The sequence below is a fragment of the Monodelphis domestica genome, chromosome 5, assembly GCF_027887165.1.
Source record: "Monodelphis domestica isolate mMonDom1 chromosome 5, mMonDom1.pri, whole genome shotgun sequence".
Taxonomy (NCBI): Eukaryota; Metazoa; Chordata; class Mammalia; order Didelphimorphia; family Didelphidae; genus Monodelphis; species Monodelphis domestica.
Window position 1 is genome coordinate 108,893,778 of NC_077231.1, and position 25,807 is coordinate 108,919,584.

A 25,807-nucleotide genomic window follows, 5' to 3' on the forward strand; every position below is an offset into this window, starting at 1 on the left:
AGCTTCAAACCCTCCGGCATGAGCTGGGTGTGTAGCCCTGACCCAGTCATTTAACCCCTAAAGGTCCCAGCTCTAAAATCATTGCAGAACATTTAATGATCTCTATTCACAGAGAAAGTCCCCTCTTGGAGAGCTCTTTACACCAGTGAAATCATGTCTGAAATGAAACAACAAACGATAGAGAGCAGAAAGAGCTACAGTCACTCAATCCCTGTTTTTTGGGGGGATGTTTTGTTTTGTTTGTTTTTCAGTCATTTGAGAGAGAACCCCACAAGTACTGTTTGCATTCATTAGAAAACTGACTTTGTGGCACTATTAAGAATAGAGAGCCAAGTCTGAGGTTTCATAAAGTCCTCGACATGGCTGGATCATTGAGAAGCTGGCAGGGTTTGTACCATAAGAATTGCCTTACCTGTGGAATTTGATTAGTGAGCTAGTAACCAACCTATAAAAACCCAGTATTGGAAACATCCTGCCCCAGTTTTGCTGAACAAATAAGAAATGTTGTTCATTCCCATTATTTTTCACTTACGTATCTCAAATGAGTTGGGTAGCTAATGAAATTTTAAAATGATGGGTTGTCATTTTTTTCTTTATTTTCCTTCTACTTATTGGTATCTGGACTTTAACTAGGGGCAGATAGAGAATTATGCCTGGAGATGGGACATCCTGGGTTCAATTATGGCCTGAGATACTTCCTAGCTATGTGACCCTGGGCAAGTCACTTAACCCCCATTGCCTAGCCCTTACCATTCTTCTGCCTTGGAATTGATACACAGTATTGACTCTAAGACAGAAAGTAAGGGTGGCTTTTTATTTATTTATTTAATGGGGTAGGGGAGGGGGGTTAAAATAAAAATTTTTTTTTTCTTTTCAAAAAACCACTTAGTGTTCTCCACACTAAATAACTCTAATTCCTTTGATTGTTGCTTTTTGGTTAAGTTTTTTTCCTAACACCAAATAAATTTTTTTCTCCCTTCTTTTAGTTCTCATTTTGTGGTGCTTAAGCCAAACAGGACCTATTCTAAACAAAATTGAGTAATTTATTATTTTTTTTAAAACCCTTCTCTTCCATCTTAGAATCAACATTGTGTACTGGTTCTAAGGCAGAAAAGCAGTAAGGTCTAGGCAATGGGGGTTAAGTGACTTGTCCAGGGTCAACACAGCTAGGAAGTGTCTGAGGTCAAATTTCAACCTAGGACCTCTCATCTCCAGAGCTGGCTCTCAAGCCACTGGGCTACCATCTACCTACAAGTAATTAATTTTTGCTATGTTGCTTTTTCCAAATTCCAATAGTAATTTAAATTCTGTAAAACATTGGCAGATAGGATAGTTAATTCTATCAAAATAAAAACATAATGTTCTGGATAGGAGTACTAAGTTCATGACATTTTTAAACACCTTTACCTTTCACCTTAGAATCAATATAATATATTGGTTCTAAAAGTTATGAAGGCCAGGCATTGGGGGTTAAATGACTTACCCAGGGTTCACAGAGTTAGGAAATGCCTGAGGCCACTTGAGTTAATGGCAGTTTTGCAAAACAGCCTTGGTGATGGCAAACTCACGTCAAAATGCTGTCCTCGTTACCATAAGATCCTTTTCTTTCCCATTTTCCTAGCTAATTTATTCCTCATTTTCTGTTGATGCAATTCGACTTTCTCCTTTGGTACTAGGAGAAAGGAAAGAAAGGTCCCTTCTGATTCATTCTTGGGTCTTGGCAGATTATCCAGCGACAACTGGAGCAGGTGGAAGAAAAGCAGAGGCAGCTAGAGGAGAGAGGAGTTGCCGTGGAAAAGGCTCTCCGTGGAGAAGCAGGTACCATCTTGGTTTGGGTTGGGTGTTTGTTTTGTAAAATATCTCTTCCCCTTTTCCCCCAACAGTGTCAATCTCTGGTGTTGTTTTACATGGGACATTAGCACCATTGGAAGAAATCTCCTCCTGTGATGACAGGATAGTTTCCCCTTAGCTGGAACTCAGTTTTATTTCCCAGTAGAATTCCCTAGGTCTCTTTATCCCCAAATTTCTGTCACTTCTTGCTTGTTCAGGTCAGAGAAGTATCCTTTTCTTGGCCTTCCCCAAGGAAAGGACCTTTTTTTATTGGTCCCAGTGCAAAGCTTCCCAGTCTCTGGAGAGTGAAGGCAAACACATTTCACCTACTCATGGGTGAGCACTAATCTTTACCAGGGTATCCTGTTCTTTCTCAGCTCATGGTTTTGAAAAGGAGGTACCATAAAATGAGGCTGACTTATTTTTTCTGGTGTGCCAAGGGAGACTTTCCCACAAGGAACCATCACAGAACTGGCCCACAAAGGTGCCCCCCCATCCTTTCTTCTCAGTAGCCCTGCCCTCCAGCTGTGCCAAGCTTGTGCCCCCAGAGCTGCCTCTGCTGTTAGCCTGCAAAGCCCCTTCTTAGAGCAAATCCAGGTCCCGTTGTCAGCCTTGGCCGTGACATTGACTAGAGAGGAAATCCATCCCCTCAAACGTGCCCTGGATTTTCCTACTAGATCCACTATCATTTGTCTGCAGAGGGAATTCTTGCTGGTTAGAGAACCTGGACCTAGTGGCCAAGCCCAGGTGTCTGACATCACCATTTCTGATCACTCAGAGAGGGAAGAGGAGAGCCAGGAGGGAACACGTGGACAGTATGTAGGTAGCAGAACCATAGCCGTTCCAGAGGAGCTGGAGGAGAAAATCAGAAATAAGCAGCAGAGTGGCTTCTGTTCCTAGCACTTCCCTGAGCCTTTAGAGCATCGCTAACCAGAGACAGGAAATGCTGCAGAGGCCCCAGATGGCCATCTTGCTTGAGGATGTTCCTAGGTGTCTTCTTATCTATTCTTTAAGTAATCTTCCCACTGGTTGGGATTGTCTGAAATGAGGGATCGAGTTGCTGCGGGTGTCTGTGCCGCCCTACAAAGTGGCAAACCTTCCTTTGCCAGGAGGCAGAAGGGCCCAGGAATGGGCAGCTTTATACTCCAAAGTCTGGTCCCCATCCCCTTTGGAGGGTGTGAGGATGGAAGAACATAATCAGGGCTCTTCCTGGTCTTTTCCAGTGCAGTGACTCAGAGGTTAAAGCTCCAGTTTCCAAAGAAGGCACGAAGCTTCTGACCCGGAGGCACTCTGCCCTATAGCAAGGTTTAGAGAGTCTCTCAGATAGACAAGGTCTGTCCCAATTGGGAGAGTAAATGCTAATGCAGGCTTTCCATGAAAAGAAGTCGTGGGCTCCTCCTTTGAGCCTGGTGCCCTTGTTGCCCTCTGCTTCGGCTTCGGTCTCTCATTCTTTCTTGGCTTCCTGGACAAAAATCTGCTTCTCTGCTCTGTAAGGGTGATGGAGCCAAACCATCACTTCCTCTGTCATGCTGCAATTTTTTGCTCCGTCCAGCAGAGGATAAAAGGACCCCCTGTCCCCTTTTTCCCCTCACTTCCTCGTGCAGATTCCTTCTATCAAGATGAAATAGGGTTGGTAGATTTGCCAGTGAATCATCAGAATGAGTAACTTAAGAGTCAGGATTTACATCTCATGGTTTATTCCTCTAGCCAAGGATATTCCTTCTTTGGTCAAAAAATTCTGAGACCTCTTGTTTAAGTATTAATGTGTTACCACCTTCCTTTAAAGCCACTGGTCTTTGCATTATAATTATAATATATAATTTAAATAATGTTCTACTTAACCTTTTCAGCTTTTCATTTGCTTTATATGTTATCCTTGGCCCATCCAAGGATCAAGGAAAATAAAATTTCTAAGGATTCTCATTGAAATTTTCCTATAACTATTCTTTCTAATAATGTATCCACTTTAGTTTTCATAAACTTGGACATTTGGAAAGACCTCTTAAACCAGAGAGACACAAATATGTTCTCTTTTTTAAAGCCCCTCATTTTCATATTTCTGATGGGTTCACTACCAACACGAGTAAGTTTTCAAATGCACTCTAAATTCCAAATACTCAGCTCTTTTTTTCCCTATCTCATTTTAAATCCATTGTTTCTGAAGCTGAACTTTTTGCTAAAATTCCGAAACTATATGCTTGTTGACTTCCTTTCTTATTCCTCTATCTCATTCTTTTTTTTTAATCGCTCTTGTTGCTCATTTGAGCTCTGCCTAGTTTGTCTCTATCTTTCCTGCAGGAAGATGCTTTTAACGTAGTGTGATTAATTGGGGCATCAAAGAGTAAGACCTCGCTCACCTCCATCCCCTGAGGCGTTGTGCTAGATTGAACATAGCTATATATCATGTCATATCTAATACACTATTGTTTCCCAAGATTGCCTAGGATCAAACCTTTTTTAATCTGATCTGCACTGCCAGAGAAAAGGAACAAGTAAGTATCCACTAACCTAACGAGCAATAGAACGTAAATGAGGGAAACCATTGGGCATTTCACTGCATGTTGAAGGCTCATTTGCATTTGGATATAGAGAAGTGTAGTCTTGGGAATATCAATGGGTATCTTAGATCATCCTTGACTCTGGAGTGTTGAGCCTGGTCCGGATCTGAAAGCACTGGATAAAACTTGGACATGGAACAAGTGAACCGTCACTCAGTTGACTACATTGTGTTCTCTCATATTTCATTGCATCTGCCTAGTGTTTGAAGCGGAGACCTCTTACTCAGGAGACAATAAGAATGGCATAATCCAAATTAGGACACTGAAGAGGGGAGGTGAGAGGTTGAAGTTGGATGGTGTTATTTTGGTCTGATCCATCTTCTGTCATAATTTGGGGCGAGGGAGACAACCTCAGCAGCCAAGCCTCTAGAGTCTTCCTTTGGCTCCTTTCTCCAGCCAATTCTTTCTTCTTGGATATATGAGAAATTGAAATCCAGGACTATACAACACCTGCCAGTGTGTGGTGATGAAAATGCCCATGGAAGCCACATGCATTGTGGAAGAAGATATTTTGGAGAGCAACACCAGTTGCATCAAAGCAAACAGGATTTGGATGCTGTGGTTGCACCGAGAAAACCTATAGTCCATTTCAGAATGAACAGAGAATCTAAGGAGAAGGCAAGCAGTTTTATAGATAATGGCCCCATTCTTAAACCAGAGATCATGGCTTTGTCTCAAGATTTTAAAAAATCTCCTTAGCTCCAGATCTGTCTAAAAAAAAATAAATTCCACAAAGAATTGAGTTTTTAACCAAAGTGTTATGGAACTGCTTGGGGTAATCAATTTCTTCTTATTAAACACTACAGACTGGTGGCCTTGCAGGATTTTATAATACCTCTTCCTTTATCACCTCGCCATCAGGCCTAGACTAATCTTCAATATTCATTCACTTCAATAGATAATTATTGAGTACCTTCTGTATGCAAGGTATCTATCCTTGTTTTTTCCTAAATCTCTCATAGTTTGAGCATTTTGTGAAGGATCCTTGGGGTTGGGCCCTGGGGAAAATGGTAGACTGAACAGATAGATCTTGGTAATATTTTCTTCCTAACAGAAGATCCACAGTCTAGGGACTTTGAGAAATCTTTCCCTAGCAAGTTCAACTCCAACTTTCACAACTCTTAGTGGTCACAAGTAACTCTCCACGATAGTTTCTTCCAGCTGGTGTGCCTATATACCCTTTCTCCCTCTCTCCCTCTCTCTCTCCCTCTCTCTCCCTCCCTCTCGTAGAGGCTCTTGAAATTCCAGGATGCTACAGATTGTTCTGACCTAGACCTTAACATTTAAAAAGAAAGTATTTTCTTCACGAAGTATTACAAAGCAATAAAACCTATTTGCTGCATATTATGAATGACCATGGCTAAAGATTGCCTTTCCCTAGTTCTCCAATGTATGCTATTGGAATGTATGTAAATAAACATATAGAGATTTATAATTCCGTGCTGTTACTCTGTCCCTCCTGCTCTGTGTGTGTGGTGTGTGTGTGTGTCTTTGTGTTACGTTGATTTATGGGTGGGAGGGCAGGAGGGTTATCTGATCCAGTAATTCTCTCTTCACCAATTCCTTATTATAGACTATTGGGGAGAGTCTTATTACAGTGACATCATCGACTTGCATCTGGGTGGTATGTATAGCAGCATTCCTTGCTGGCACTAACCCCGCTGACATCCCTTCCCTATCCTCTCTCCCCATCCCTTGCTGACAAACAAGGAGAAATAAGCCTTATAACCAAATGTCAAATGCACAGGCCCTTTTCCAGCTCAAATGAGCAACATTATATTCCAGGCACTCCTTTGGACACAGATACTGTAGCAGAGAATTTTTTTAAGTGGTTCATTCTGCTCAGTTTTTCAAACCAAAATCTGACCTCCCTTAATCTGTCTATCAGTATAGTAGCCGGATCTTCATCCTCCCAGTTCTATCATACATCAAAAGAAATGTTTGTTTTGATATTTTTTTTCCTACCCTAAAGTGAGGTCCTCTAGATATCCTACAAGCTTTATCTTCCTTATAATAGCTCACTGTAATTTTTTTTAGGATCTAATTTCTGAGATAGTATATCCTCAAAGCCTTTTTAAGTAGAATATTCTTAATTAGAATTATTAGACTCTATTCTCATTCTTCCTAAAGTAGATTAGCACAAAATTCCCAAAGGTGAATTTCAGATATACCAAAGGTATGTGGGATCCCCTTCCCATTGACTTCTATGTATGTGCCTTTCCCTTAAACACAAAAAGACTCTGTTATGTACCAAAGTGACAGAGTTGCCCCTTAGTGTCACCTGTGTTCATTCAAATATTTCAAGCATTTTTCCATTTCAATCTCTAAATCCCCTCATTTTCATTAACTTAAAGAAATTTTGAGCCCAAATGTTGTTAGGTTTTGAATAATCTTTAACTAAGAGCTTCCCAGCAAGACATTCAGATGGCTAATGGCCAAATTAATCCTGTAGGAATTCTAGCAAATTTTTATTCCTCAATCTTCAATTAGGTCCTTATCATCCTCCCTTTACAGATTTTATGCCCAAAGTTCAAGGAAGAATTTACAGGAAAAAAAGGCCAAGGAAGATAATTTTACTCACCTTCCTTCTCCCCCAAGCCCCATTCTCCAAGATGATCTCCTCTGATTTTTTTCATTTAAAAAAAATCATTCTGGGGGGCAGCTGGGTAGCTCAGTGGATTGAGAGCTAGCCCTAGAGATGGGAGGTCCTAGGTTCAAATCTGACCTCAGACACTTCCCAGCTGTGTGACCCTGGGAAAGTCACTTAACCCCCACTGCCTAGCCCTTACCACTCTTCTGCCTTGGAGCGAATACACAGTATTGACTCCAAGATGGATGGTAAGGGTTTAAAAAGAAAAATCATTCTGTTGTTCTCATTACAATGTCACATGGTCCCTCTCCTCCTCAATGAGATGCTAAAGAATATCCATAACAATCCAAAATACTCTTCTTTGTAAATTGAAGAGTCTCTTGTTGTTGTTGATTGGTCCAGGTGTGTGAGTAGTACCCTGCCTCTCTGGGAGCCAGCCCATCCTCCAGTTAATAAAGAACATTCTGGGAGGTCATCCCTGGCTGTCTGGACTTTTTAGCACTGTAGATCCTTTGCTCTCTTTGGGAACATCAGGGTCCTTGTTAACTAGATGCTGTAAAAGGGCTGATGCTAAACTTCCAGTTAACATATCCCATTCCCTGTCTAATATCCTTATCAGTCCTTTCTCCTTCTAACACTCAGGGGGACGGGAATGGGTGGAAAAAAATACTTCCCAAATCAAAACTGAGGGATGAAACAAAGTGTTTGAAAAGTCCCTGTAAAATCAATGTTTAAAATAAAGCCCTCAGCCAGTGTGACCTTTATTTCAAGCTTTTTGGATTACCATCATCTTCCACAATGGACAACCATCTATAAAAATAACATTGCCACTATGTCCAACATCCCTTCCCTTCTCTTGTTTAAAAGGTCCTACTCTCATCCCATTATGATTTTTGTTTTCCCTTTGTGATACTCATCAACCCTATGGATGATCCTGGACCGTTCCAGATCTATGAGGATGTACTGTCACTTACCCCAACCCAACAACAAAAGAAATATGGTTTCAATACCATTCCAAGTTGCCTTCTAAGGTGACTATCTAGATACCACTAACCCAGAAGGATCAGGTCAATTTGCAATTGCCTCAGTCATTTCAAACTGGGAATATGTTGTAATTCTCTATTGCCTCAGAAGTCCCTTGTGCCCTGAAATCTACTGTAGAATTGAAGAACCTGATTCCACCCCTATTCTTACATTTTTACCAGGATGGTCAAAGCATCATTTGGTAATCAGCAGGAATATGAATCCTTTAGGTAGCAGCCAATGATGCTGAGTTGGCATCCTAGGGAAGAATTGCTAAAAATAATACCTAACTTTTAGTAGTATGGCATTGATCATCAAAATCTGTTCTGAAAGAAGACCAATTATAGTTGAACTCACTGAGTTATAACACATTGAAACTTCCTTTACCAAAAGACTAAAAGTAGTGGCAAAAAAATAAATGCTTTGAGAGTACAAACACTCACCCCAAGAAGGAAGAGATGAGCACAGAAACTCTCAAACACATTTCCTCTTCTACCCCAAGGCATTATTTCTTGTTTTCACTCAATAGTAAGGTGACATCCCCCAGCCTTTGTTAGATGAAGCCAGTAAGCAAGCTCTCCCAAGGAAAGCCTTCCCATGGAACTTTGGGTAGCAGGATCCAGCTCCTCAGGTATTTGTAACCCACACATCATCCCAATTCCAAAGATCCCGGTTCTCTGGGATTGGTCCACCTGGATGTGAAACTGGAAAGACAAAATTAGTATAGAGATATTCTTAAAGGACTGGGAAACATTGTCAAAAGTTCCTGATAAGTGCTGTTCTTCTATCCTCCTCTGTATGAGAGTGTGCGCACACTTCTTTGCTCTTTGTTCTCTTTGCTTTTCTCTCCTTATATCTTGGCTTTCCTTCTCTAAGTAACGAACAGATTCTAATTTATTAGAAAACAGCACTTCTTAAAGGCTTCCCAGTTCCCTTATATTCTCTCTCTCTCTTTCTCTCTTTGAAAATCCACTTTGCACCCATTTTTTCCCCTTTCCATTTTTTGCTAAGCAATCTCTTCTCTATAAAAGCCATCATTTTGGGTATAGCTTGGGCATGTCTTGCCAGGTACCTTCCCCCTAAACCACCAGATGTTGCATCATGGTAACTCCCTTTTCCCTTGAAACATTGTAAAATTGGTTCTTTCACTTTGTGCCAAGATAGCATTGGGTTTGTTTTTCCTGTGCTTTCTTCTTGATAATATTTTGATTTTCTTAGCCATACCTTGAAAGAGTTTAATTTATTGTCAAATACATATAAAAGCAAATTCCACTGGAAGTTGGGACAGTTTTTTTTGAGGAATTAGAAATGTTTAGTTTAGACTCCTGGATAAGTGCATAAAATGTTCCAACCCAAACAAAAAGAGAAGAAAAAATATTTTGTCAGTCCAGCCTCTTTTTATTCCATATAACCTATACAGCATAAAGAAAATAAATGGAAGCTACATTCTTTAATATTATAACAGCAGAGGTTTTTCCCATCCCTTGTCACATTACTATTTATAGGTCTGTAGCTGATAGTGACGAGACCTGATTTCCAATGATTCACAATGTGAATTTCTCCTGTCTTCTCTTCTCCAGATATGTGTGTGTGTGTGTGTAGATAGACAGACAGACAGACAGACAGACAGACAGACAGATAGATAGATAGATAGATAGATAGATAGATAGATAGATAGATAGATGGACAGGCAGAGACAGACAGAAAGATAGACAGATAGATAGACAGACAGACAGATGGACAGGCAGGCAGACAGGCAGAGACAGACAGAAAGATAGACAGACAGGCAGAGAGAGAGAGAAAGAGAGAAAGATGGATAGATAGATTTTTTTGTAACCCTTACCTTCTCTTAGAATCAATACAGGGTATTGGTTCCAAGGTAGAAAAGCAGTAAAAGCTAGGTAGTTGGGGTGACTTGCCCAGGCCATACTACTTGAAAATATCCAAGGCCAGATTTGAACACCTTATTTTATACCATTGTCGACTGGGAAACTGTATACTCTAAATAATTCCCATTTAAAGTTTGGCTTCCCTACCATTTAGAGAAAAATTATCCCATCCTCTATGGCAAGGATTCTAGGATATAGTACTTTTCCCACACCATCTCCAAACTCATAGAGGGGGAAACCTAGTACACAGAAAGACAAAAGGACAGGTTCCCATCCTTTCCTGCTCACTATGCTGCTACTATTACCATTTTGCCATTCCAACAACTTCCTTTAGATCCAAATGGAGGCAGATGAAGCAGAATGATCCAGGGGGTGGGACATGAAATTTCAGTGCACCCCACTGAAAAGTGGTTGAAGATATTGAATCATCAGCATCCTATGTCTGTTTATCATTCAATATCTCTTATCTCCCATGCCTCTAGAATGACAGAGAAATGAAGCAAAAGTTATTATAGGAAATACAGTGAGGAAAAAGCTTATTCTCTCCTCCTCCCCTCTCCAGAGAAAGAAGCAAACAAATCCTGAGAATACTGAAGGGGTCAGAAGTGATTCAGCTCAGACCTCTAGAAAGAATAAGGTGGAAGGAGATGACAGAGATTCAGGCTAGGCTTCTGACACAGCTGAGAAATAGTGACAAGGTTTGTGGATGTAGAATGTAGGGGACAAAGCTACTTCAACAAGCATTTATTAATTTCTACTCGAGACAAGCCCCATGTGAGATACTAATAGAGTCAGAAGATTTAGAAAAGGTCCTCAGCTTCATGGAGCTACAATTCAAAAGAAGGATAAGATTCCTTTAGTCAAGCCAGCATTTAAAGTGCCTGCTCTTTGCCAATCTTTGCTAAGTATTTTTGATACAAAGGCAAAAGTGAAATAATCCCTGCCCTTGGAGGAGCTTCCAGTTCTAACAAGAATATATAAATATAAAAGAAGTCAATAAAAGGTCATCTGATTCCATGAAAAGAGTTCTGTTTCCTTCATGTACTGAATGCCTCTTACTCTTGTGTCAACAACAAAAAAAAAAAGCACACCTCTCCTTTTTCCCAAAAAAAAAATTCTTTACTCCATCTAAGCTTCGTATATGTGTATCATGTTACCCCACTATTTTCTGATTCCCTTCCCTACATCACCCTTCTACCACTTCCTCTCTCAATGTTTGACCTACTCGTAGAGTCTTCCCATTCCCAACTCCTAATCACCCCAGCACAAGGGGTACAGTACACTGACTTTCTCATGGCTATAAAATATCACCATCCACCCTACCTCTATCTTCCTCCCTTTGGACTCATTTCAGAATCAAATCTAAAATATCAGGACTTCTATTCTCTCTCCTATCTCCTTTCCCATTCCCACTGCTCCCACTTAAGCTTTTCCTCATCTCTGATCTGGACTGATATTTTAACTCTTTAATTGGTATTCTAGTCTCCAGGCTCACTTCTCCCTCCCTGCAGCATCCAGTTTTTTTTTTCCTTTTTTGCTCTACAACTAAAATGCAAACTCTAGATTTCTCATCTATAAAATTAAGAGGTTGAATTAGATGATTTTTTTAATGTCCTTCCAAATCTAAATCCTCTGATCCTTCGCCTGGCATTCTTGGCTGTCCATCTCTAGCTCCAACCTACCTTATGCCATATTTGTCTTCTCCACACACACTACAATCTAACCAAACTGAACTGCTCAGACTTTTAGTCTCTTCCCTGGTCTCTCCTGCTTTCCTGTGTTTGCCCATGCCATTTCCCACACCTAGAATGAACCCTTACTAGATTACCTGTTATAAAATCCTCATCCCTCACAGATACAATCTCCTCTATTAAACCACCCCTGATTCTCCCTCCTCTCCCTGCTCCCTCTGCCCTAATCCCATTCTCTTTGACCTCTCCTCTGCTTCTAATCATATTCTAATCTTTTGGTATATGATGTAATTATATTAATTTGTATATAATACAATAATTTGACTAATTCCTCACTAGTATTGTGATTTCTCAAAGACAGAGATTATTTCATTTTTCTCCAATTCTTTTAAAGTGCTTTCCTCATGTCTCCCTTTTTTTCTTTCCCCCTAACCCATAGATCCAAGAGCTTCTTTCTCTGTAGCACCCATCATTTATTGTCACTTAATGCTGTACTCTCTGCCTGAATATTTGTTTTCCTAATTTCACCTCTCAGCTTCTCTACCTATTTATTCCATGTCTGCTTTTGTCATTTAAGAAATATTTGTATATCGTGTCAGTATTTTATAGGGTGTGTTTTGTCAAAAGGGTGGCATTTTTGTGTGTCTGAGAATGGAGATATTCATCCTGTACTTGTACAGTTAGGAAAGCGTCTTAATTACAGTTGCGTGTTGGTTGTGTGCTGGTTTCCTCTGCTCTCGCCTATGAATTTGAACCCTATTCTAATTCTCATTAAGACCTTTTCTTCTGTGCCTTAAAAAGACCCAAAAGTTTGTTATATTTGAACAGGAATTCAACTACTTTTTTTAACCATTAATACACGTTACATTCCTAAAAGAGCAAGGCTGAAAATTATCTCAGCCAGGAGACTGGGTAACTTTTTATGGAAATACTCCCAAGTGTCTATTCATCAGCTTTTGAAATTAGCCATCCAGAGCTCATTTCATCTGAAGTACAGCATAATCTATAGTAGCATTTACATTTAACAGTAGATTTTAACCCAAAAAGATCAAAAGAAGTTATCCTTGAAAACACACTATGTTCAGAATATTGTTAAAGGCCAAAAGGAAGAAGACTATTAAAAAAAAAAGAAGGAAAAAGAATAATGTCCCTGCCCTAAGGGAACTTAGTCTAATTTGAACTCTTTCCCAGTCATCAGAGGGAAACTTAAAAGGCTGAAATGTTGGAGAAATCCCCTTCTCTTCAGAGTGTCAAACATCACTACGTTTTCTGAAAAACTTTCAGATTTAAATTGTTAGGCCCAGATTTGTACAGTTGGGTTCATTTAAAATGAGACACATTCTTGAATCTTCTGCTCAGAAGAACTCAGCCCTGAGTGATCCCTCAGAAATGGTGTTCTCTACCTGTAAAGACCATGATGCCATCTTCAGAAGTGAATCTATCCTGAACTGTATGTTGTCTCCCTTTTGTGCTCCTGGAGTTCTGTGATGGTCCCTTGCCAATTCCCCCCCTTTCGGCAACCATCCGGGTCTCTCCCCTCAAAGTTGTCTCTCTCCGTACCATCCCCTCTCAGCTGCCCTGTGCCTCTCCTTGGCATGTTAGTTTCTGTCGTGTTGTCAGCTTACATCCTTGTTTCAGTCCAACAGTCCAAATTCTAACAGTCTTCCCCTAGCTTTGGAAATAAAGCTCCCTTCCCACAATGGAAAGCAGCTTTTAAAGGGTCAAACAGGAAGAGATGCTGACATTCTCCTCTGACATCAGAGTATTTGCTGGGGAAGCTGGCTGTGTTAGATCTAGCTCAAAGCAATTTTAACTTCAGACCCCTGCGTGCCACCAAAAAGATTTGGGTGGTACCCCTGCTGACCTACTGAGTTCTTCTCAGTAGGAACATTATTAAACTTCTCTCTTACCTCTGACACACATCATGCTGAGATCTTTGGATCCAGATTTAAATGTATATCTAGTTTGCTGGGGTTTGACTGTTACTTCAACCTGCAGAATCAGAGATCTTTCCCAGATTATTAATTTTATCTGTCCCAAACACTCCTCACCCAGATAGACTCAAAAGTGCACAATCCTACCCAAAACATGGGTACATGAGAAACAAAAGCTCAGCACAGTATTTGAGGCCTGACAACCCTTGGTATTGTAACATCTAAAATCATCAACATTATTGTAGAAGGATTAGAAACTACCCTGTCACAATGGAGGGAATGTGTGTGTTCTTTGGGAACAAATCTCCCGTTCCATTTCTAAGTATATGTATACTCACTTCAAAGAATGTTCTGCCTGACCCCTTGGTCTACTCTTGTCTGGTTTCTTTGCTGCTTTAAAAAAAAAAGGAAAAAAATAAAGGACTTAATTCATTTGTAGACTTGTTTCCCTTGTTTCTGCTTCTCCATTTTTCGTATTTTTTCTTTTCTTCTTATTGTTCCTTTCTTTCTCACTTGTATGCTTTTTGTCCTCTGCTTGTCTTTTATTTCACCTTTTCCCTATTCCTCTCCATTTCCAAATTCCTCTTTTTTTCTACTTTTCCTGCTCCTTGTCTTTCTCCTCCTTCTTGTTTGGTCCTTTTGAAGTTGAGCCCAGTGGCGGGACACCACGTCGTAGACCTCCCTCCTTCTGCCCTTGCTGTGTCCATGAAGGTAATGTAACATGATACAATCCCATCCCCACATCCACAGAGAGGGTCATAGCAATCTTAGTCAACCACTGGCCCAATCCTCAGATGTTTCTCTTTCATTTCCCTTTCCCTTAAATCCCAGTAATGACCCTCTGTTGCAACTTTTTATGACTGTGGTAATTTCTGACAAGGTACAGTATCCCTTTGACAATTTGGGGGAGAGCACTAGAATTTGGGCATGGAGGTCTAGTCTTGTTTGGGGAAATGACTGTGGCTGCTCTAAAAAACACCTCCAGTGTATGCTGGGGCATTTGATTTCTCTGATCTTTCTGAGGAAATGGGAATAGTGGGGAGAGAATCTCTCCCCTGTATGACTGTGATTTGCATTGCTGAAGTAAAGGAATACTGTGTCCTTACAAAGACTGGTTTGCATAAACATCCTTAAGGTCTTTAAGAAAAACAACAACCAACTTTGTACCCCGTGTCTTGCTGAGTGTATTTTTGAATTTGTCTAATTTGGCGTCTGTTGTGATAATTGTCATTGCAAAGGCATGAGGGGAGGGAAAGGGGAGAATGTGATCATGACTAACCTCGCTAACCTCTTACTCTGCTTTCCATGGCTCTCACATTGACTTTCATCCACCCTATTATTTCTCATTGGCTGTGAACAATCTCGACTCTAGTTCATGAGGAGTGTCCACTTTTCACTCAGTTATTTCTCTGTATTGGGGAGATGGGAAAGGAGACTTCTCCTGTACTTTCTCATGACTCTGCCACACTCTCTTCAGAGCTTGCATGCCTCAAGGTCCCATCTCCCTGTGGCTCGATGGGCATATTGTGCAGAGATGCCCAGAAAGGAATGCTTGGAACTGAGCACGTGGCTAGATTAAAAGCCAATAGCCAAGTCTATTGGGTTGGGTGAGGAGGGCATTATTCCCCCAAAGACTTGGCCTTGTACTATATCAAGCATCGAGGGTATGTAAACATGGTGGGAGCATTAGTCTTTTAGAATGGGAATCAAGGGTAGGACTTGACCCTGGGAGCAGAGTTGCATGTGCAAGGGAGCAGAGCATGGACGCTAACTCTAACCACTTGTGGGACTGCAATAGTAGACTTCTGCTGCCTTTCCAGAGTTTAGCCACCAAGTAAAGATCTGGCTATGACATCTTTTGCATCAAGAAAACAAACAACAAAAAAAATGTTTTTGAATGGTGTGCCTAGAAAGTTATACTTGGAGAGTCTAGGAAAGCAAGCAAGAGAGTTCAAATACATTATTGTGCACTTGGGAAGAAGTACGTGTTGATCAGAGGAGAAAAGAGATCTCTTTCTAAGAGATCACTGAATAGTTCACAGAACAGGTTAAAATGTGTATTGGTTATCACTAAGATGACAGTATAATTTTTCTATAAAGGGTAATAGCCATCCAGGTGAGCCATAGGATAGGTGAAATGGTGAAAAAAAGACGCTCTCACTTTGATCTCTCTAAAACTTTATTTAAAGAAAAAACACTGGAGTTTCCCTAGCCTGAAAATGACTATCCCTAATCTAGTCAGATTCAAAGGTCCCTCCTTGGTGCAGGATTGGTCCTTATGTAGCCAATCCCATGTCTGCAAGTAGGGGGGCGTGGCCCCTCCCTAGCACTGGATTGGTCCATTAGGGACCAATCCCACACCAGGATGTGGGGGGGGGGGACCCCTTGGGCTAGGGACTAGAACTCTGATTTCATTGGTACAGAGAACTCCCAAAGGAGGAAATTTCTTTTATCAATACAGGTTAGAAAGCATAGCCAAGAACAGTGTTCATTGGTTCATCTGTAGGCAGGACTAGAAACCAGATCTTCTTGGTCTCAGCATAGCTTTATGCGTTCTATCACAATGCCTACTGAATCAAAGTTTTAGATGAAGCAATTCCAGTGTTTAATAAGCCTGACAGGTCAGCTTACCTTTCCCATACTTTATACCTGAGGTCTAAAGTGCTTCCCTGTCAAAAAACTCTTCCTTAAAGCCTTCAACTACAATTAAAACCCATTAAAATTGGAGGTTTAACTGAATAGGATCTAGGATGGCTATCCTATGTCAAAGACACATTAGTTCTCAAAAAGAAAATGTACAAACTGAACTTAGAATTGGATTCTGGATGGTCCTTTCATCCATCTCTAATACCTGCCAAAATTTCCGTGCACTTTGTGATAGTATTGCTAAGGTGTTAGCCAAACCTGGACAGGCAAAGTACCCTATGGTGGGAGAAGTTGGGAAAACAGTCAACAGCAAAAGTAATCCTGTGCAAGAAAAGCCATCTGTCGATATTAGGGTGTCTGCGTGGGTGACTCAAAGAGATAGGCAGAACAGGGAAGATTTGGCTTTTTCTTTGTTGTTGTTGGGGCTGGGGGTGGGGGTGGGGAGATATTTTGTTTGGTTTGTATTTTTGCTGGATTTTTTTTTTAAGGAAATTAAAGAGGAAACCCTTGAGCTGGGTTGGGACCAACAGAGATGCACAAATAAATTAACAAATGCTAGATTGGTGGTCAGAAGGTCTATCAAGTGAAAATAAAAGAATATGGGGGGGGGGACAGATGTCAGAGGCAGTCTCAGATTGGTTGAAGGACTAAGGGATGGGCTCAGTGTTTCTACAGTTCTTCTCATCCTGTGTGTTGTAGGTAAACTTAACAGATCTGGCTTGGAAGTGTTCCAGCAGCTCCTGCTTGGCTCTCTTTGCACATTGGCCTCTATGTTGTAATTCCCCCAAGCCAGACTTACAGGGACGTGGCAGCTGATTCCTTGTGTCTTTTGACAGGCATGGGAAAGAAGGATGATCCGAAGCTAATGCAAGAGTGGTTCAAGCTGGTACAGGAGAAAAATGCATTGGTGCGCTATGAATCGGAGCTTATGATATTGTGAGTGACCAGGGTCCGTACACATTGTTTCAGGGGGCAGCGGGAAGAGTGGTCTGTTGAGAGCTAGTCTCAGCTGCCTACTACAGAAAAAAAAAAGAGATCCTTCCCCAAAAATGTCACTATTTTGTCTTTGTTCCTCTAACCTGCTTTTCAGTGCCCGGGAACTAGAGCTTGAGGACCGACAGAGTCGATTACAGCAAGAGCTCCGGGAGCGAATGGCTATAGAAGGTAAAAAAGCAGCTGAGTTCTTGGCAGGTGGGCTCATTCTTCCCCTAGCCCTCTATTTATATAGGGTCTCTGGCTTCCTCTGCAGATCACTTAAAGACAGATGAAGAACTGTTGGAAGAGAAGAGGATTCTGAATGAGATGCTAGAGGTGGTAGAGCAGAGGGACTCCCTGGTGGCCTTGCTCGAGGAGCAGAGGCTTCGAGAAAAAGAAGAAGACAAGGACCTGGAGGCCGTCATGCTGTCCAAAGGCTTCAACATGAACTGGTCTTGAGTATCTTCTCACTCTTGCTGGTCTGTCTTTCCTAGCCATTTGGCCTGGGCTGGGCTCTTCCAGAACCCCCTAGCTTGAGAGATCTGAGAAGGTCTGGCATTTTCTGAGAGCATCCTTTCAGGGATCCACGTGCCTCTTCATCAGTGGAAAGGAGCCTCATGTGTTTTGGGGGGGAAACCCCAAGCAAAGTTGATTTACCTGAGGCAGTTCAGCCACCCTAGAGGATCTGGCTCAAGGGGCCCATCTGAGAAATATGCTCGGGGAAAAGGAAGAGCGTGAGGTGATTGACATTTGTTTTGAAAAACCCTTTGTCCTCCCCAATGGACCACAATCGATCCTTTTTCCACTTCCTCTACTAACCTGTTCAATTAGAGAAAGAAGCAAAGAGACTCCTTTGCTGGCATCACTTCTGCTGTTGCAGGGGGATCTAAGCAGCCAAAGGGAGCAGTGGTTTTAGCCATTCGTCCTGTCACCCCATGAACGAAACCTAAAAAACACCTCTAAATCCAGATCTGAAAATGCCTGGGGTTTAGCCATCCCTCCTGGAGACTGAGAGCTCTCTTGAAGGAAGGAATCCTCCAGAGGTAGCTGTTCGAGGGATGAGGCTCCAAACAGCCCTACACTACACAATTCAGAGAACGTTCCTTTAGCGTGTGTGGCCCGAGCGTGCCCCCAACCCAGGCACTTTCCTGGGACAAAGACCCCCCGGCCTGGGCATCGCTGCCTCTTTGTTTTGAATTGCAACTATTTTGACACTGGAAAAGACTGACTTTGAGGGATGGAAGGAGTCCAGGCCCAGGTTTCAAACTGCAATTGAGGGCTGCCTCAGGACAGAAAGTTATTGACACTGTTCAGTACTTTTAAGTTGGCAAAGGAGAATATGTTTTCCTTAAATTTTTTCCTGTGTTTGCACAATGAAAATGAAGCAAAAAGACCTGACAGGACCCTCAGTCACTTTGAACCCTTCTTTTTTTTGTGGTCAATTAACTTATTTTTTTTTAATACTTGAAAAGAGCAAGTTTGCTTTTTATATCTTTACAAGGAACACAAATCATCCAGTGCTCGAAGGAGGGAGGGCCAGACGTCTGTCTTACATCATTCGTCATCTGAGCAGCAACTGGCCGAAGTCTTGGTTACGTGCATCTATTTATTGCTGTCCTTCATGATGTTTCTAGCCTGTTATTCTGGTTGGCTTCGGGGAATAGAACATGACCCTGTTGTGACCTCGTTTTTTTCTTGTTTTATCTGATGGCTTGTTCCGTGCCCTTGTGTGTGTCCCATCTTGGACCCATGCCTCCTCCTCTGCCTTGGAGAATAGCACGTGTCCAGGACCCAGCTTTCCCTTTCCCTCCATGCTTCAGACTGGCAAGTGGGCAATAGTCATGTGTCACAATATATTTCAGTGAATATTCAAGATGCAAAGCCAAGATTGTGGCACCAGCCTTCCATCCCCTAGCCCTTCCCATTGTGAGGTCCTGACTGAAGAAAGCTGCTCTTCTCCTAGCTGACACCAAGGGTTCCTCCTCCAAAAAATACCCTTATAAAAGAAGGTAGTGGAGTGAACCGACTGGGCTGATTGACATGGATGCATCTTAATCCAATGGGTAAGACCCTCACTAGAGAGAGTTCCTCCGACCAACCCCATCCTAAAGAAATGCACTCGGTACAACAGGACTTGGCTGGTAGCTTTGGGCAGACTTTCCAGGCAAAGAGACGAACCCAATGTGCTCGTCTCTTTTCTAGAATGGCAGAAGGGAAGCAAGCCTTAGAATCCTAGCGTTGATCAATTAGCAGCTTAAACCGAGATCCCTCCAGTTTACCGGAGTTCCCCCGGAAGTTAGCTTCTCCAAGTTCCCACTTCACTAGCTTAGACGAACCCTGGAGTCTAATTGCTGTCACCAGGAGTATGGTGAACTCAGGAAAGATGCCATCTTTGCCAGACCAGGGGGGCTCCCTCCAGCTCTTGACTAGGCTGAATGATGTCCCTAGAGAACGAAAGACTCAGCACCTCTCCAAAGCCACCTCTGGATAAGGCGAGAGTCAGGTCTGACCTTGAGATTTCTGTGGGGAATCATTTTGTGCCTCAGCCATAACATCCTCCTTGGATCTCAGTTTCCTCATCTGTAAAATGAGGGGGATGGACTAGCTGGCCTCCGAGATCCCTTCCAGCTCTAAAGAGATGAGCCTTTTAACAATAAAGGAGCAAAGATTTTGTCCCTTAATTCTTTCTGTGTCTAAAAGCTGCCATCTTTCTTATGAAACTCCCCATTTCAAGCTGCTGGCTTAGTTAGGCAAGCTCTGGCTTTTCTCCCTGTCTCCCATATTTCTAGTAGCACAGTCTTCATTTTTGTTCCCTTTCTCCAAAAAGAAAGATGTTTGGTACCCTGCCTTTGAGTCCCCCAACTTTCCATGAAATGGGGACCCCCCAACCCCAACCTGTAGTGTATTGAATGCTACGCTACTACTGACCCTGTGGCCTTCTTGCCAACACCACCCCATTGGTCAGGAGTTAAGGATCAATGCAGGGTTAAATCCTTAATCACATAAAAGGATATCACAGTGGTGGTGATGATGTGCTTCAAGTAGTCTAACTTAGCAGCTCTCTCAGATTTATTTTTCTCTTTTTCCTGCTCTTACTGCTTCCACGAATGTGAAAATTCACACTACTGCATCCTACCAAATGACAGGCTGCTACAATCTCCGACAGGGGAAAGTGGTGGGCTAAACAGAATTTGCACATAAATAGGGGCTTAATAAATGCTTATTGAGTTCAATTTGTAGAAAGAGTATATTTTAGGGGAAAAAAAACTGCAAGCCTGCAAAACGTTCCCTAGTTCTTCCAGTCAACAGTATTATGGCTTTAGTGTGGTCAGTGGCAGGAAACTTATCGATGTACCTGCCAAAATGTGATGTTTTATATTTCCTATCTTTATTCAGTCTTACTTAGTTAATCCTTACAAAAGAACCCGAGCTCCATCCTGATATTTTTCAGAGAGAAGTGGATTTTTTTTAAGCTCCTGTTTTTGTAAACCACTATTTTGCAGATTATCTTAGTACCCTAGCCACATGAGTAGCATTAAAAGTTTCCCAGCTCTGGAAACGTCATATCCTCTAGCCAGGTTTTGTTTCTGAGATCTTAATTCCAGAAAAACAAGACCCCTGGTTCTTCTAAGCTTTTAGTGAGCACAAGCACAAAAAGACATAACCAACCACCTAACATGGGGTGACAGGGTCCCCATTGCCTAAAAGGAAAGCTCTTTGCTTCCGAGTCTCACAGACCATTTAGCAATATGGTTGGGTACCTCTTGGTCTGTGATCCTATCCGTGCTCACACTGGTACCATTACTCTGTGACAGCACCATGAGTTTGCAGTCTAACTTTGGTACCTTGCCCCCACACTGATTCTAACCAGCACCCATGGAACAATCATCTACTCTTGTCAAACAGAAGAAGTATTTTTGCAGAAAGATGGGAGGGGGAGAGTAGAAAAGGGAAGACATTGGACCTACCTGACCGAGAAAAAATGGGTCCATTTTATGCACAATAAAAGTTTTAGAAAGAAATACATGGTGTATTTTTAGGTATTTTAGTGCCTATAGTTAACCACTCTGCATTTCCTTCACTGCAGTACCTTATTCAAGCAAGCAGGCATCACTGTCTGGTTAAGAAAAACCCATATTCATTCACATATTTTATATATATATATGCATATATCCATATATGTACATATGTGCATATATTGGAAAATATATGTTTTGTAAAGAGCATAACTTTTATTGGCATTTGTTCCTTTAGTCTTTCTATAAAATTCCCTTCTCCATCCCTTGAACTCCCACACAAGGCAGTTAAAGTTCATCTTGGCCAAAAACAATCATGTTGAGTAGGACCACATAGCATAGTTCATTGGTGAACAGAGATTCTCCCTGAAGTTAAATCATTGATTTTGTCCTAGATCCCTTCCCAGAGTTGTATCCAACCTAATTAGGTCCAGATCTAAGAAGCATCTTCAGGGGGAAATGGCCCAAGCTCCAGACATTGGTCCACCATCTTTAGCACAACCAAGCAACAAAGCTGCTCCCCCAGAGTTTCAGAACACATTCAGCAGATACAGATTATTAAATGAGCCCTTAGGATGGGCTAGACTAACCATCCTTGGCTGGAAGTCAGTCCAAATAGAAATGAAAGGAATTCCAAAGATTTCTCACCTGAGACTCTACACCTTTTTTCATTGATACCCCTGGTATGAAATAAGATGTTATCACCTCTCAACTCTATTCAGCACACTCCTGGTAAATCAAGACTCCTCTCCAGCTTGCTTCTCTGAAACATAGTTCATTCCATGATCACCAGCAAAATGAGACACAAAAACCTGTTTTTCGTTTGCAACTGAAGAATAAGATGTAGCCATGTATGACAAAATGGAGACAAGCCTAGAAAGGGTAGGTTAGATCATCCCCATGAGTGCATTCTGGAAGCTAGGACGGCTGGTTGTCCAAGGTCTTTGCCTCCAAGGGAAGAAAATCTACCAGCTATTCCAGAAATGGTGGCAGAGGAGGAGGAGGTGACGGTCTTACAATGGAAAACAAAGAAAATAGTGGATGTATTTGAATAGGCAAAGAAAAGTTCTGGCATGCTGCTATTCATCTGTAGGATTTTGTTACCCAGCCTAGCTTTTTATTTCCAACCTCTATGTTTAAAATAAGTAGATTTCTAGGAGTCAATCAACCTAGTATTGTCATGGAGGCAATAGGGACACTGCAGTAGCCAGGTAAAAAGGAAGGAATTCCTTAGCCCAGGGTGAATACCACCTAATAGCATCCATGGGCTGCCACGCTGAGGAAGAGAAATAGCCACTATGGTCTAGTGCCAAACTTCCCCTCTTACCTCCACTCCCGGGCTCTCCTGGTCATCACACCCAGTTCAAAGAAGTCACTTGTCAAGGACTTGTCAGGAAGTCACAAAAAAGGAACAAGGGTAAAGAGAGCATGACCTTTTTTTTCCCCTTTTGTACCATTTTACTAGTTTTAATCATCACTGCCTTGGGGCAAATGGATTCTGTCTCCTCTGCCAAGGTTGTCCAAAATAGCACAGAGCTTCCTCAGTGCTATCTCAGGAGGATGGAGAGGAGGAGGAAAGCAACATCTTCTGCTCCAAACACTGGTCCTCCTCTTAACTAGACGCCACATTTTGTGGGTAGCAGCAAATTGCCACAACTGCCTTGATGATAGCCACTCAGTGTGTTTTCATGGAAACCCAGAAAGCTGCCCCAAAACTTTGTTACATCTGAGTTCCATCCAGCCTCTGACCTACATACAGCCCTGAAGAGGCTCCCTTCTTGACACCCTGGATGAGATAACCCAGCTCCCTTGCCTATAGCTGGGACTTGAAAAGGAACAGGAACTGTCCATGCAGTACTTCCCACAGACATGTACGTACCAGCTGCTGCAGCCTTGGAGTGGTTCTTTATAAGATGCTATTTTTCCTCAGCACCCATCGCTTTCAGTCCAGGCATGACTTTCCTAAACAAGGAGTTGTCGTCATATTTTACAAGATTCAGGATCCCCAACCTCAGACCCTTCCAAATAGCCAACTAGAGAATATCTCAGCATCCAAGAATAAAAATCAGTTGGCTTTAAAGTAGGATGTCTGGCTCCACATGATTCTCGCAGGGAATCACTTAGTCGCCCTCCATCTAGGATCCTATGAACCAAGTCTTAGTAGCCGCTAGATTTCCCCAAAATAGTCAAGTTGCTGGCCTCAGGTCCTAGGCAGTATTCCCTTTGCAAATAATCCCTGCCTTCTATGAGGTAGCCCTCCATACAATAGTACCAAAAATAAAGGTGTTTGTGAAAGGAAGAAAGAAAACAGGAAGCTATGTGGGTAGAATCATGACAAGAAGCATTAGATCAAAGTTAACATTCTGAATTCGCTTCCTGCTTTTGTACCAACTTAGTATGTGATGTTAGGCAGGTCATGGATTCTGATTAAAATGGGAATGATGACACCAGCTCACAGGAATGTTGTGAGGCATGAGGACTTATAAAGTGATTTGTTGTCCTAAGGTGGAAGGAGCCACATAGTTTTGCCCTCCGGATATTCCTGTTACCTGAATGAACTTTTCCTTCCTCTGGAGACTGGTCTCGAGTATACCCCTAAGGAAACCCAACAGAGCTCTGAAGGGAGCTACTCTTCCAAAAGTTGTCTTATTTGAAAGCAATCACAGATTCTATTTTAAGATTATTTTTGTGTCCATATCTGGCTCTTCTCTTTCTGCTTGTTGGATGTTGGCTGCTAGATTAGCAATAAGGAAGACAACATGAAGCGCCCTCTACTCTTTTGCATTCCAATTGTCCAACACATCTCTAAAATGTGCTGAAGCCAGTCATTGTTCCCATATTCCAACTCCAAATAAACTTGTGTTCTCTCCAACTCGGTGTTCTGAAAATGGAATTGAGTTAAGTGTACAGGGGTGTAATAATTGCCCTCCATGATATCCTCTACAAGGGTCAAGAATGTACCCAGAACTATAATGTTTGGGTGGCTGAGCAGGATCCAAGAGGGCAAGACCTCAGGGACCACCAAAAAACTGGAGACTTTCTAGTGATGGTATTTTGGGTGGTCAGGAGAGAGGAGCCCACCTTGTTAAATTACGAGCACACCTAGAAAAACAGACATACAACAGATGCTCCCCTCCTAGAACCTGGGGAAAATCACTGATGTGCTCAGCCCATATTAGTCCTGCTCCAGGAGCCTGTCCTCCTGGATAAAGATAAGGAGAAACGTTTAACTGCCTTCATTTCCAAAAGGAAAAAATTCTTCTCTAAAGAAGTCATTATTCACACACACTTTTTTTTTTTTAATTACTCCTCACCAGCCTCACTTTGGAACACAGGATAAGATTTCCAGAGCAAAAAATAAAGGCGTTAGGCTGTTTAAAGAAAGCCCTCTTTGTGTTTACACACTATTTATCCAAAGATTAGAGAATGGTCTGAGAGCATGTGTCTACACATCCTACAGACCCAGCTGTCCAAAGCGCTTTGTGGTCCTAATCAGTGGGCAGTTATAAGAGACGTGAAGGAAGTACACCTGAGGACACTCCTCACCTTTTCCCTTCAATATCTTCACAGAGAGTGAAATCAAGCATCCTGCCAGCCTACACTGCATGACCTACATCACTGCTGGTTCAAGAATTAACTCCATGTTTACATATAACTGCAGGCTGAGAAAGGGAAAAATAATAGCCAGCCATGATCTGGCCTAGATTAGGAATGGGTCAAGCCCTGGGCACAGACAAATAGAAAGAGATGGAATTCTTCTGTCAAAACTGATAAGGGAGGAGAAGTAGCCCAGGAAGCTATCTGACAGGAATTCACAGAGAATTAGCTAGTGGGGTGGGGTGGGGGGGCAGGGAAGCTTTCTGAGTCTAGATGTAAAAGATGAAAGGATGGCCCATTGGAATGGCATTGCAGTAATTTAAATAATATGTACCTACAAGCCAAATGCATCCTAAATGAAGGGATTTGCCTCTTGCACCTTCTTCCAGGTAGGAGAATTCTGATATTCAGACTGATTAAGGTTTTTCTAGCTTGTGTGTGGAGTATGACAGTCAATTTAGAGTATCTTCTGTGTAGAAATAAACAACATTTCCATCTGCTGAGTTTGGTTTTGGTGTACATTTGCTCTCTAGACGTTTATGCCCTTCAAATGGCCAACAGCTAAAATAAAGTCTGTCGTTATTTTTTTCTTCGGTGTGTTGGAAGCTGATTTTGTCTCAAGCAAATACACTCACGGCTGCCATGAATGGACTCCAGCTTGGGGTGGCCATGTTTTTCAGCGGTGGACTAGACCAGATGATCAGAAATTTGTACGTGCGGTCCATGTAAATGCAATGATCAGTAATCGCACTAAGATTCACTTACGGTCGTTGATCCAAACCTAGTAGCATGGTGCCAGGCCATAGGGATGGTGGTTAGAATCAACCAGCCAACAAGTGTACTGGCCAATTAGTTTTTTTTTTTTAATTAGGGATAAGGGAGGGGGTATGCAAAGTAGCCAGAAAACAAATCACCAAAAAAAAAAATGAAAAGTGAACCTGGAGGTTCTTTGTAGAAGAATGAATCCTAAGGCAATAAGGTCAAATTCATCAAACTCCCATGATTGAGGCCATTGAAAAGCTATATGGCGGGGGCACTCTTCTGCCTTGGAACCAATA

At 41.9% G+C, this 25,807-nt stretch overlaps 1 protein-coding gene across 39 annotated transcripts in view; it reads left to right on the forward strand.

The window, feature by feature from the left end:
- Positions 1-25,339, forward strand: part of MICAL3 (microtubule associated monooxygenase, calponin and LIM domain containing 3) — a 264,465-nt gene extending 239,126 nt beyond the window's left edge. For 23 of the 39 annotated variants that reach the window (XM_056799054.1, XM_056799040.1, XM_056799056.1 and 20 more), the window contains 6 exons: positions 1,725-1,818; positions 5,962-6,012; positions 14,161-14,226; positions 16,998-17,097; positions 17,252-17,325; positions 17,411-25,339. In XM_056799054.1, the coding sequence (XP_056655032.1) occupies positions 1,725-1,818; positions 5,962-6,012; positions 14,161-14,226; positions 16,998-17,097; positions 17,252-17,325; positions 17,411-17,595 (570 nt within the window). In that variant the 3' untranslated portion in view covers positions 17,596-25,339. The remainder of the gene's footprint in view (positions 1-1,724; positions 1,819-5,961; positions 6,013-14,160; positions 14,227-16,997; positions 17,098-17,251; positions 17,326-17,410) is intronic. The other 16 variants (XM_056799051.1, XM_056799063.1, XM_056799064.1 and 13 more) reach the window with 3 other exon arrangements.
- The last annotated feature ends 468 nt before the right edge of the window (positions 25,340-25,807 follow it).